This window comes from Agelaius tricolor, unplaced genomic scaffold (genome assembly GCF_023055355.1).
Source record: "Agelaius tricolor isolate 1412-34295 unplaced genomic scaffold, bAgeTri1.0.p SCAF_20, whole genome shotgun sequence".
NCBI lineage: Eukaryota > Metazoa > Chordata > Aves > Passeriformes > Icteridae > Agelaius > Agelaius tricolor.
The window spans coordinates 4762123-4775865 of NW_027269280.1; the positions used below are offsets into that span (position 1 = coordinate 4762123).

A 13743-nucleotide genomic window follows, 5' to 3' on the forward strand; every position below is an offset into this window, starting at 1 on the left:
GCTGTGCCCCTCTGGCAGCTCCCACACACAGCCCAGGCTCAGCACCGGCGCTTCCTCCTCGGCTAAGTATAAACTGTGGGGGCTGAGGCTGGATGGAGACATCCTCCCTCCCCGGAGCCCAGCTTCCTGCAGGGTTTGCACACACCCAGGCACGGCCCAGAATAGACCTGGAGAGCAGCTGTGCTTCTCTGATAAGGTCACTTTGTGCTCCAAACTGTGCCGGCCCTGCCTGGCCCATCCTGCAGGAGCAGCTGCTGTGCCCACGCTGCCGGGCAGGGCACAGAGCCCCCCGTGCCACCCTCGGGGGTAGCGAGGGCTGCAGGGCCACCGCCGAGGGTTCCATGTGTGAAAAATGCCAATCACTTTTTAAAAAAAAAAAAATTTAAAATTTTAATGATGATAAAATGGTTATAAAAATAGCGATATAATTAGAGTAATAATAATTTGGACCATTTGGATTGGGACAATAGGATGTCTGGGTACCTTTTTCTGGGCAAAATAAGCCTGAAAAAGGACCCGTGTTAACAGAGGATTAACCCTTAAAAGCAATAGCCTGTTGCATATTCATACACCTCATACATGATGCATAAATTCCATTCAAACACAGGATTCTGTCTGGTCAGTGTCAACTTCTTTTTAATCTTAATCTTCAGGGCTGAGCAAGGCGGGAAGAAGTTCATTACTTCTGATAAGAGAGCAAAAAATTCTCTTTCTCTGAAAGATTTAGGTGTCCTGTGGCTGCTATCTTGGTGCGAGTTCTTTCTTTAAAAAAAGTATCTTACATAGCATAGTTTTTATTTTCACATTATGTTATAACCTTATGTTATGTTAAAACTATATTTAATACACTGCTTAAGAAAATTAATACAGCATAACTTTCTAACATAACACATATAATATTCTTTTTAATATTTGTGAAAATCCAATCATAAAATATGCATTTCTCACACATGGGTTTGGAGAAGGCTTCCCAGCGCCAAACTGCCCTTGGAGAGCTCCTGATTGGGGTACAAGATAAATCCCTTGTGCATCTCAATAGTGTTTATTTCCTATTTCCAGATTAGATCAAGGCCAAACCATTCAAGGTGACCATTTCTCTTCCAGCAGCTCTGGACTGATCACTTGTGCAGAGCAGGATGGGTTTTGGCAGCTGGGGAGGCTCCTGTGTGGCCATGATCACCCCATGGGCCTTGGAGGTGGTGGGATGGCTGTTGGAATTCAGAACAGTGGAAGGGATTTTACCAAATCCCATTCCGGCCCTGCAAACATGGAAATCCGCTGCAATCCCTCCTTAAGGATGGGGACACTCAGTTCTCCTTCCCAAACGGGCTCCAGGCAGGAATCAGGGGGCTCTGGGGGCTCTGGGGACTGTGGGGCAGCACCGAGCTCCATGGGGATGGAGATCCCGGCAGCCCAGGGAGGTGCTGGAGCACAGCTCGGCTTTGGGGGTGGTGATCAATCAGAAGCTGAAATCCACAATCAATTCTCTTTCTGATAATGTGGAATCAGCCCTTATTGATCCCCGATGCCCTGCGCCTGCCCCTCCCCTACTCCAGCCCGGCTGCGTTCCGCCCTCTCCCCTTCCCTGGAATGCGTTTGCCCTTTACAAACTGCGGCATGTTTAGTGGCTCATTAAGGAGTCGCTTTACAGAGTGTTTTATTTCATGCTTTGTTAAGGACAGAATCGAGTAAATGCATCCTGGCAAAGGATCTAATAAGGAATTAGTCAGCTTTCCAAAAGCATAAAATATGGTTTAAAGGCACAATCCATTAAGAATCAGGGTTCACATGACAAATAACCCGGGGATGCAGGGTTGGTGTTTTTGGGAATGTGTCGGCTTTAAGGACTCGGGATCCTTGACTGTCCTGTTCTGTGTCCCAGAATGTCCCAGAATGTCCCAGAATGTCCCAGAATGTCCCACTGTGTCCTACCAGCCAGCGAGCCCCCTCCCCTCCCTGTGCTTCCTCCCCTCTGTCTGAGAGCTTCATCCTCTCCCCATCATGGACAAAACCTTTTGCTGCAGAGCCCTAAAATTGTCACCTGGGCCATGGGAGAGCAACCACCGACTGCTCCTCCTGGGCTTGGGATGGGATAAAACTGTACTAAAATAATAGAAGAAAGGATTTCATCAGAAGACTAGCTAAGAATAGAAAAAGAAAAAATGATAACAAAGGCTTGTGTCTTGGACAGAGAGTCCGAGCCAGCTGGACTGTGATTGGCCATTAATTAGAAACATCCAGATGATTTTGTGGAAGAGAAGAGCCCTGGAGAGCCCTGCAAAACTTCTCAGGGAAGGAGAGCTGCCACTGGCACAGCCTTGGGGACATTCCCCTCCATCAGCCCATGGCAGGGTGCCCATGGAGCTCAGGGTGGGATGGAGAGGGAAGCAGAGACACCAAGAAACAACCAGAAGGTGTGGAAGCTCCTGGTGTGGAAGCTTCTGGTCCCCTTCAGAAGTGTGGGGACACTGAGGCACTCATCCTTCCTGGAGGGAGATTATTCATAGCTGGCACAAGCTGATGGTTGCAGATGATGTGTGTGAAATGTCTCCTAATGCGCTCAGGGAATGGTGATGGATTTGCTGAACCACTTGGTAATTAAGGAATTAATGCTTTAACTTGTGACAAACAGCAGGAGAGTCCAGGGAGCCCTCAGGGGCCAGGACAGGTTTGCTGGTGGCTGCAGCAGGGTGCTGGCAGCAAGGTGAAGTGGCTTGGGGCAGGCTCTGTCCCAGGGGCAAAGGACCAGCCCAGGCACCAGCAGAGCGTCCAAGGACTCTCCTGGACCGAGGAGCAGTGTAGGGACTGCCCGAGTTTTGGCAGCTCCATCCTTCAGGCTAATTCAGCTTTTGCCTTTCCCTGTTGCGTTCCTTATCTTTGGTTCTTGCCAGAAACTGCTTCTATTTTCCAGGAGATGGAGCAAAGTCAGTTTTCAGCGCGGCTCAGTCCCTCTGCACAGGCTGCTTGTGCCCTCCCTCGGGCCCCCTGGGCAGTGGCACCCACAGGGTCCCTGTGTTTCAGGATTCACACTCAAAAGCTCCATTTCTCCCTCCCTGCTCCCCCTTTTCATTCAAGTTAGCAGAATTTGAAACAGAAAACATCAAGTTAAATGCAACCCAAGAGCTGTTCCTATGTTTAAAGCACCTGTATTACCAAGGTGAGCCCAGGTTTACCTGGAGTCTGCTTGGGAAGGAAACCCTGACCGCTGCTCCAGCCCCCATCCCATGGAGAGCTGGTGCTGTGGTGGCCACACGTCCTGGCTGCCACCACAGCCATGTCACAGCAGCTGGAGCTGCTTTAGGGCTCAGCTGGTGCCTGGGCAGCCCCAGGCCAGCAGTGGGGCTGGGGGATTGCAGGCACTCTATGCCCACAGAGGGACAGCGACCCTGCGTTCCACGGGCTCCAAAGCCTCCCAGGGGACACGAGGGGGCTGGAATGATGGTCTTTAAGTAGCGTGCATTAAGTGCTTTCCCTGGCAACTGCTGTTTCCATGGAAAGCGTTGACTCTCGGAGCTCTTTGCGGCGTCTCACAGAGCTCACGGCAAATTCCAGCCCATGGATCACAGCCCGGTCACCCCACAGCTGGGGATAAATCTGTATTTGTGCAATTACCCCCTGGCCAGAGTGGTGCTGGGTGGCTTTGGTCACTCCCTCTTTCCTGCCCACCCCTGTTCCCATAAATGTTGGATTGGGTTTGCCCAGCACAGTGGGGCTCTGCCGAGGCGGGTGTGTTGTGCTGTGGGGGCAGGTTGTTCCTTCTTTGGGAAGTGGTGGGTGTTCCTGCAGCTTCCCAGGGGGCTGATTTCACACCAGCAGCACACAAAATGTTTAATTTCATGCCCAGCTTTGCCCAAGTCCCACTTCTCCCTGTTTCTTGCAGACAGCGGATCGGGGGCAGTGCTGGTGCCGGCCAGCCTGGACCCTCTGGCTGTGGATGAACCCCTGGAGAAGATGGGTGGTGGAGCTGCAGAGCTGGGGCACAGCATGGGTTTGACTGGTGGAGCTGAGGATTTTGGGCATGCCATGGGTCCAGACCCTGGAGCTGGGGAGCAGGGGCAGGGCACTGCCCTCAACCTCCTGCCGGCCCCGGAGGAGACCACAACGCTCCCACCTACGGCCACCGCTGCCCCCAGACCCGATGCCAAACAAACTTCCCCTGTTAAGAAAAAGCCACCGACTCTAAAGCAAGTAAACACAGGAAGGAAGCACCCAAGGCTGAAGCCCACCCCAGCAGGGCCCCCTGGGACTGCCTCCCCTGCCAGCCCACGGAGCTCCAGGCTCCCCACGGCCGCCCCAGGGCTGCGGGTGCCAGCGGAGGACACGGAGCGCAGCCCCCCTGAGCTGCCCTGGGCGGAGCAGGCCACCACCAGCCAGCCCACGCTGCAGATCTCCCCTTCCAGCCTGTCCCCAGCCCTCCCTGACAGCACAGGGGATGCTGGAGGGGCTCCCACCGTGGCTCCAGCTGGCGTTATCCCAACCAAGGGCGTGGAGAGGGACATGCACGGCTCTGCGCTGGAGGAGAGCCTGGAGACCACCACATCCACCATTGTCACCACCACTGTCACCACCACAGAGCCCACCCCAGGTGAGCTGAGCACAGACACGGGGCTGTGGCACTGGTGGGGAGCACAGCATGCCTGTGTTTAGGCAGCCCTTCCCAAAATCAGGCCACTGCTTGAGTTTGGGGGCTGCCTAAAGTCTTCTGTTCCTCATGCACTTTGTGATTGGAGGGATGAGACACTTGTTGTGGCTGGGAGAGCTGGGAGAAGGCTTCAGGAAAAGCTTAGACTTCCTTCCAGTTCCTAAAGGGGCTTCAAGAGGGCTGGAGAATTTAGACAAGGAATTTAGACGAGGCATGGAGTGTCAGGAAAGGGGGAATGGCTTCCCACTGCCAGAGGGAAGGGTTAGATGGGATACTGGGGAGAAATTCTTCCCTATAAGGGTGGGGAGGCCCTGGCACGGGGTGCCCAGAGAAGCTGTGGCTGCCCTTGGATCCCTGGAAGTGTCCCAGGCCAGGCTGGAGCTTGAAGCAACCTGGTCTCATGGAAGGAGTCCCTGCCCATGGCAAGGGTTGGGCTTTAATATCCCTTCCACCCCAAACCACTCTGTGATTCTGTAATTCCATGGGATCACTGATGGGGCAGGGATTGCTGGGTTTTGGGGGTGTGGGAGTGAAGTGCCCTGGCTGTGACCCCGTTCCTGTCCCCTCAGTGCTCTGCAGCATGAGCTTCCACGAGCCTGAGGGCTACATTGACTCCACGGATTATCCCCCCCTGCCCCTGCACGGGTACCTGCAGTGTACCTACAACGTCACCGTCTACACCGGCTACGGCGTCGAGCTCCAGGTGAGCCCTGCCCTGGGCTGTCCCCACAGCCAGGCCCTCTGGTTATTGTATTTGTTGCCCCCAGATGAAGGAAGGAAGGATAAATCTGACTCCACGTTCTCAGAAGGCAAATTTATTATTTTATGATGCTATTAATTAGTAATAATTAATAGTAATAATAAGAATAACAACAAATAATTAATATAAATTAATGCTATTATATTAATTAATAGTGAATATCAATTAATGCTATTAATATGTGTACTATATTAAAAATTTTCAACTATACTATACCAAAGAATACAGAGGGGATACTTACACAATGCTAAAAAGATAATAATGAAAACTCGTGACTCTTTCCAGAGTCTCAACACAGCTTGGCCCCAATTGGCCAATAAGTTAAAACAATTCACATCAGAAACCCAATGAAACAACCACCTGTTAGATAAATGTTACAGACATATTTTATGAAAAATCCTTTGGTAGGATCTTTTCTCCTGAGAAGCTGGGATTCTTCAGCTTCCCCATGTTTTGCTGCTTTGGAATGTGATTAGGAGAAGTGTTTACCCAGCTTGTGAAATTGTTTTTACTTGATGACCAATGACAGCCACCTGTGTCGAGGCTGTGAGCAGTCACAAGGTTTTATTATCATTCCATTCCTTTCTATTCCTTTCAAGCCTTCTGGTGAAATCCTTTCTTCTATTCTTTTAGTATAGTTTTAGTGTATCATTTTCTTTTAATATAATATATATAATAAAATAATAAATCACCCTTCTGAAACGTGGAGTCAAGATTCTCATCTCTTCCCTCATCCTGGGACCCCATGAGCATCACCACAGATAAACAATCTCCAACCAAATTCCAAAGCAGCAAAACACAGGAGAAGCAAATGAGATGATGTTGTTTTCCTTTTCCTCTGAGGCTTTAGAGGAAGAAAAGGAGAAAAATCCTGGGCAAAGGGAGTTTTCCAGAGAATAGGAATACCACAACTGGTCACTGCAGCAAATGATGCCAAGCCTTGCCCTGGGCACCTTCTGCCCTGGGCACCTTAGCTTGATAAAACAGCCCTTTCTGGGGAAAAAATAGATTTTGTTTTCTGAGGCTTTGCAATAAATGAACTCAATGAGGGAGCTGGAACATCCTGAATGTCAGCGATGATCAAACTCTGTAAATGTCACGCAATTAATTTAACCAAGAGGCGCTGGCAGCAGGTTGTTAAAAAGGCACTGGGTGGAATGGGGGCACCAGCTCCCTGCCCTCTGCACCCCCCATTGTCTGGGAGGGGTTTGGGTGGCTCTGAGGGTGCAGGAAGCCCAGGAGGGCAGCCCAGGTTCCTTCTTTGGCTGGGGCAGGTACCCAGCAAATGCCCACCCATCAGAGCTGGGGGTCTCACCAAGCTGATGTGCACCATCAGCTCCCCCCAAAATGAGCATCCCTCAGCCTGGTGAGGCTGCAAGCAGGGCAGGGGCCTCTGCCTATTCCAAACCCTCTCCAGGTGAAGCCAGCCCCAGGTCTCATTGCTGCCTGCAATCATTTCTTCTCGTGATTTGCCCATGTCACCATTTGCATCCAGTTTAAACCACTGCACTTTGAATTTGTGTAATTAAAGGTGTGCATTAAAAGGAGCTGGAGCCCCAGTGGGGTTGTCCCTGCTGTCCCCCTGTTGGGCACAGGCAGGGGCTGGTCCCCAGGCCACGAGGCCACCGTGGCTGCCAGCCCTGGTGGGGAGGTTGCCCTGGGAGCAGCAGAGGTGCAGGCTGAGCCCTGGAGAGTCTGAGCAGCTCAGCCACTTCTCCATGGCAGTGGAAAAGTAACTGGACACAGCAACTGTCTCCTCAGATCCACAGGGTGCTAAAGAGAGGCTGCTCTGCTGTAAATTCGCCTCTGTCCATAATCCATCAGGTGACACCACTCCTGACCTCGCTCTGTTGCGAGCTGAGGTTTTAATGGAGCATAAAATTGGCCTCTCCACACCCCCCCCCCAAGCTTTGCATTTTGCTTTGCTGATGCTTTGGAGCGTTGCAGACAAATTAAATCACAACAGCAGGTCGGGGCTGGTGGAGCATGGCCTCATCTGCAGCTGGCAGTGCCCTGTGCTGCAGCACCACAGGCTCGGGGCTCGGGGGTGAATTCCAAAGGGAAAGCTCTGCATTACCCGGGGTGTGGGGTATGGGGTCCCATCAGAGGGGTTTGGATTGGATTCCCAGCCCCTGTAGCAGGGAGGTGCTGCCTCTTACCCTGGGGATCTCATTAAAGGCATCTGCAGGAGCAGAGAGAAGCCCCTGGGACAGGAGCCCCTGCATGGGGCTGTGGGACAGCCTGGTGGTGGCAGGAATGCCTGTGGCAAAAAATCCTGCCCAAAACTTCTCCTGCAGGCACTGGGAGCCATGCAGGAGGACACAGGGACACTCCACTTCTTTTGAAGCCAGACCCTCACTCACTGCAGGGAGGACACAAAGCCTGGATGTCAGGCATGGTCCTGGGAAAGGCTGGGAGCTGCCCTGGGCTGTGTGAGAGCTCGGGGTCCCTGCTCAGCTCACTGCCCCTCCCTGCACCCTTCAAAACATTCCAGGGAGAGCTGTGTCCCTGCCTGTGCCACGGCAGCCCTGGGAGCTGGGAGCAGCCAGCTCTCCGACTGCTCTATGAAATGATATTTATTTTTAAAATTCTTGAATCTTCTTGGCAGGAGATAGAATTTCCCTAAAGAGGTTTTTTTTCCAGTGGGTGAGCGAGGCTGGCAGCCTGACTAGAGGATCCCTCCTGCCTTCCCAAGGCTCTGGAGGAGCTGCTGTGGGTGCAGGCAGTGATTGAAGTCAGAGCCCGTGCTCCCAGCCCCTGGCAGGAGCTCGCACATATGGTCCCTCTCGCAGGGCTGACGGTCCCTGGCACGGGGCCACGGCAGCGTCTGCACTCCCTGCTCACTCCAGGCTCCTCTGGGAATGCCAGCCTGGTGCTGGCACAGGGAATGGCTCTTGTTGTGACACCCTGCTCCCCTGGCTCCACCGAGGGGAGGCTGATGGCGGAACTGAGTGTGTGTGTGTGTGACACCCGGCACTGATCCCCAGCTTCCTCCCTTCTGCAGGGCTCTGCCTGCTCCAGCTGCTCCCCCTGTGACACCCAGCACTGATCCCCAGCTTCCTCCCTTCTGCAGGGCTCTGCCTGCTCCAGCTGCTCCCCCGAATCCCCTTCCCAATTTCCCAGAGTGATTTGGCTCTGTGTCATGTGCGTGGTGCCACCAGCTCTGGAGGGACCCAGCTGGGGAACAGGTTTGGCTTCAAGCAGAACAAAATCTGTTGGAAACACCTTGGAAAAATCTTTGCAGGGATCCAGACCCAGCTGGAGAAGCAAAGCTCTGTCTCAGTGGGAGCTGGGGAAATTGCTGGCATCATATGGAGCCCACTTGGATCCCTGGACTCCAAATAATTCACCCAAATAACACTTAATTAATCCCATTTATTAATAATCAGATCTGAGCCATCCCACCAGCCACAGTGTGTGCTGGTCACGCTGGAGGGAGGGCACATTTTTGGGATAATATCTAGAAAAGAAGAAATGACCCAGGGCAGGCTGGGGGTCAGAGCTGCACGTGGCCCGTGCTCCAGACAATGCTTTTCCCTGCCAGGACCCAGTTGGAGAAATAAGGCAAAATCAGCTCTTATTGGATTGAAACATGGGCTGGGGTGAACCCAGGCATGCTCTGAACCCGGATGGCGATGTTAATCCAGCTTTGCAGCCAGGAACAAGCTTTTCCAGGCATTTCCTTCAGGAGCAGGCTGAGGATGCTGAGGGCTGGGGGTGGCTCCATGCAGTGCCCTTGGAGCAGGGCACATCCCAGCCCCGTGTGCCAGGGGGAGGTGGGCACGGCGGTGACAACAGCCACAAATCCCTGCAGTCACAACATCGTCGGGAGCGCTCCCAATCACGGCTGGGCTGGTGCTAAATATAGAGCCCCGGGCCTCACACACTCAGGGAAACAAACGGTCTGATGAGCATCTTTCTGCTGAAATATGAGCCCATTTATTAAGCTAAATGGACGTGAAATGTAAATGTGAGGTTACTGCTCAGCTATTTCCAAATAATAATTAAAGCCTTTTGGAACTGCTCATTAGATGCACTTGCTGTGTGGCTCCCCAAGCACTCCTCAGTGGGGTGAGGGATCCTGGGGAGGTTTCCTGGTGCACGGGGTGGGTGGTGAGCACCAAAGCCTGAGGAGTGCTCTGGTTTTGTTGCAGCACTGTGCTGGTGGGATGCTCTGTGTGTGTGTGATGGGCTGGGATGTGACCCTGGGGTCCCCACTCTGTTCCCACAGGTGAAGAGCGTGAACCTGTCAGATGGGGAGGTGCTGTCCATCCGTGGTGTGGACGGTGATGCCCTGGTGGTCCTGGCCAACCAGACCCTTCTGGTGGAAGGGCAGGTGATCCGCAGCCCCACCAACACCATCTCTGTCTACTTCCGCACCTTCCAGGACGACGTGGTGGGGACCTTCCAGCTCCACTACCAGGGTGGGTGTGTCCCCAGCGTGGGTTAGGGGGGGTTTGGGGTCAGTCCCACTTGGCTGCAGGCTCAAACCAGCGGGCTGTGCCCCCACAGACCAGCCACGCTCCTGTTTCACCCCCTGCCCTTGCTCAGAGCATGGGCAAGGTGTTGTGGCCAGGGCAGAGGGTTCAGTGTGCCCTGATGTCCCCAACCCCAGTGCTGGCTGTGCCTCTCACACCCACCTTGCCCCGTTTCTGTCCCCGTGCAGCAGCTCCTCCTGCACATACTCACACTGCCAGTCTATTTTTTACCTCGAAGAGCTTTAAAAAATAAATGAGTTCCAGCAAATTATTTTTAAAATAGAAACTGGGTCTGGGCAGGAGCAGTAACAGGTGGGGAAGCAGCGGCAGTGGGGGGTTGGTGGTGCTCTGCCACTGCTCTGTGTGACACGTGGGCACATCCAGCACGTCCCCACGGGGTGGCTGGGAGCAGCTGAGCCCTGAGCTCCCAACGTGTGCCTGTTCCAGTGTTTATGCTGAGCTGCAACTTCCCACGGAGGCCTGACTTCGGGGATGTGATGGTGATGGATCTGCACTCGGGCGGCATCGCTCACTTCCACTGCCACCTGGGCTACGAGCTGCAGGGGCCCCGCATGCTGACCTGCATCAATGCATCCCGGCCACACTGGAGCAGCCCCGAGCCCATCTGCTCAGGTACCTGCACATCCCAGCCCCGTGCTGGCAAACTGGGCCCCACTGAGGGAAACATGAGTGCCTGTCTTTATCTCGTGAGATGAATGCAGTCCTGGGAGGTATCGGTGAAATTTTTGCCTGATGTCCCAGAGAAATGATGAGGAGGACTCCATCTTATCAGGAGGATAATCAATTCCTTTATTATACTATATTATTATATACTATATTACATTACATCTAAACTGAATCTGCCAGGTACTCAACTGCACTCCCCTGCACAGCATCTCGTGACTGTCAGCCCACAGTCCCAACACACACACCTGGATCCAATTGGTCAGTGAATCAAAACACTCACACCAGAATCCAGTTATCAATTCCCTTCAGGTAAACAGTCTTCCACGATGCATTCCACCTGTGAACAACACAGGAGCAGGAAATGAGATAAGAATTGTTTTTTCTTTCTCTGAGGTTCAGAGAATGTGAAAGCCAGAAATATTCTTGGGTAGGATTGTGCCTTGCTTTTCTCTGTGAAGAGAAATGTGGCGACAGGGACGGGGTGAGAGCAGTGCCTCAGGTGGTCAGGCAGTGACAGCAGAATCTGTCCCCTCATTGGGCAGCAAAGGGAAGGGAAATTAAGATTCTATATCTGTGTGTGAGTATAAATACGTACAGACAGAGCAAAGCAGAGCCAGGCAAGAGGTTCGTGCCCTGGGCACTCTGAGGGGAGCACAAATGCCACATGCCAGCGGGGCTGTGCTGTGTGTTGCAGCTCCCTGTGGAGGGACGGTGCACAATGCCACCATCGGCCGCGTGCTGTCCCCCAGCTACAGCGGGAACCAGTCTGGCAGCATGTACTGCGTCTGGGCCATCGGGGCCCCCCCGGGACAGAAGCTGCACCTGCACTTTGAGAAGCTCCTGCTGACTGAGAAGGACAGGTGAGGCTCCAGGAGCTGTTTCCTCACAGCCCTGGGACTGCAGAGAGATCCCAGGGGGTTCTTCTTCACAGGGTGAGGAGCAGGGCCTGTTGCTGGGCACTAAATATAGAAAAAATGGAATTATTTGGGTTGGGAAAGCCCTCTGAGATCATTGAGTTCAACTGTCCCCCAGCACTGCCAAGGCCACCACTAAACCATGTCTCCACATTTACATGGCTGTTAAACCCCTCCAGGGATGGGAACTCCACCACTGCCCCTGGCTGCCTGTTTCAATGCTTATCAGCCCTTTTGGGAAAGAAATTTTCCCTGATATCCTTGATATCCAGTCTAAACCTTCCCTGACAAGCCATTTCCTCTTATCCTGTCCCTGTTCCCTGGGAGCAGAGCCAGACCCCTCAGGCTGTCCCCTCCTATCAGGGAGTTGTGCAGAGCCACAAGGTCCCCCCGAGCCTCCTTTTCCCCAGGCTGAGCCCCTTTCCTGGTGCTCCAGCTCCATTCCCATCCCTGGACACACTCCAGCCTCTCCACGGCCAGGTTCTCATGGGGACAGCCTCTCTCGGAGAGAAAACCCCAAAATACACCAAAACCTGGAAGCCCCCAGCTTATCCCAGCTGCTCCAGCTCCTCCCCTCGTGCCGGGGGGGACCCAGGGGCGCTGTCCCGTGTGCCATGCCCCGTGTCCCCGCAGGATGGTGGTGTACAGCGGGGACACCAACCGCTCGGCCGTGCTCTACGACTCGCTGCGCGCCGACAGCGTCCCCTTCGAGGGCGTCATCAGCGACGGCTCCTCCATCAGGATCGACTTCCTCGCCGAGGAGCCTGCAGCTGCCACTGCCTTCAACATCCGCTTCGAAGGTGCTGTGTCCCTGTGCTGGGCTGCCAGGGCAGTGCCTGGCTCAGCCAGGATGGGGCAGCTCTGGTGTTTCGGGGTCTCCCTGACACCCAGCTGCTGTGGGTTGTGGTGGTGTTCACAGGGGTCTTAGGATGAGGGAAGAGATGAGAATGTTGACTCCATGTTTCAGAAGGCTGATTTATTATAATTAATATATATATTTATATATATTATATACAATATGTATGATATATAATGTATAATATAATATATAATACATAATATATATTTATTATATATAATAAATATATAAAAATATATTTCTATTATATATTTTTATATATTTATTATAAATATATTATATATAATATATAATGAAATAGATATATAATAATATATATAATAGTATAATAAATCAGAAGGCTTATATATATTATATTAAAACTATATATATCGTTTTATAGATATTATATATTATATTAAAACTATATATATATATTATATAATATATATTATATTAAAACTATAGTAAAAGAATAGAAGAAAGGATTTCATCAGAAGACTAGCTAAGAATAGAAAAAGAATGATAACAAAGGTTTGTGGCTTGGACTCTGTCCAAGCCAGCTGGGCTGTGATTGGCCATTAATTAGAAACAACCACTTGAGACCAATCCCAGATGCACCTGTTGCATTCCACAGCAGCAGATAACCATTGTTCACATTTTGTTCCTGAGGCCTCTTAGCTTCTCAGGAGGGAAAAAATCCTAAGGAAAGGATTTTTCAGAAAATATCATGGCTACAGTGGGTGCCCAAGACAGAGAAGTCCAATAAAGCATGACCTGTCTGAGCCCCTCAGGCAGGTTCAAGAGCTGCAGGCTACCTTAGCAAGCTCAGCTCTTAGTGAGATCAGCTCTCGGTGATTATCAGCTCATTTTGTGATTTCAGCTCTTGAGAAGCCCTGTGTGAAGTTCCACAGTGAAGTCTTTATTGATGCTTTCTGTGGAGGTATCAGGGTCAGCTCTTCTGTTGAACTTGGCAAAAGTAGCTCTTTATATAGGGTACAGGAGTTTTAGGAATTGTCCAATAGTAAGGGTCAAAAGGAAAGTGACCTATGGTCGTACAGAGAGATATAAGCAAGGGTCTGAAGGTGGAAAAAGGGGCTTAGGTCCAGTCATCATGACCAGGCATTTCCTATCTTAGGCTGCTGAACACCAGGGAGGCCTTGCAGGCCCTGTGCCTGCTACAGCAGGACATCCTGCACCCAGACATGTGGCTGCAGGATGGGTGCTGGCTGTCCCCAGCATGGGCAGGCCTGGTGCCCCTCTGTAGCTCCTGCTGTCATTTAAGTGGGTCCTGCAGCAGGATTGTTCCCACGGGAGCTCTGTGGCCCTGAGCAATCCCAGGGTGGATGGCTTGGCATCCCCAGCTTGGGAAACAAGTGCCTGGCAGTGCCCTGAACACGTCCCTAGTGCTGAACCACCATGGC

The 13743-nt window shown here is 52.2% G+C and overlaps 1 protein-coding gene across 1 annotated transcript in view; it reads left to right on the forward strand.

Moving 5' to 3' along the window:
- The window catches only part of SEZ6L (seizure related 6 homolog like), a 41148-nt gene that overhangs the window by 21105 nt on the left and 6300 nt on the right, over positions 1-13743 (forward strand). The window contains exons 2-7 of the mRNA XM_071445265.1: positions 3881-4585; positions 5212-5345; positions 9634-9826; positions 10328-10513; positions 11262-11427; positions 12115-12281. Coding sequence (XP_071301366.1) covers positions 3881-4585; positions 5212-5345; positions 9634-9826; positions 10328-10513; positions 11262-11427; positions 12115-12281 — 1551 coding nt within the window. The remainder of the gene's footprint in view (positions 1-3880; positions 4586-5211; positions 5346-9633; positions 9827-10327; positions 10514-11261; positions 11428-12114; positions 12282-13743) is intronic.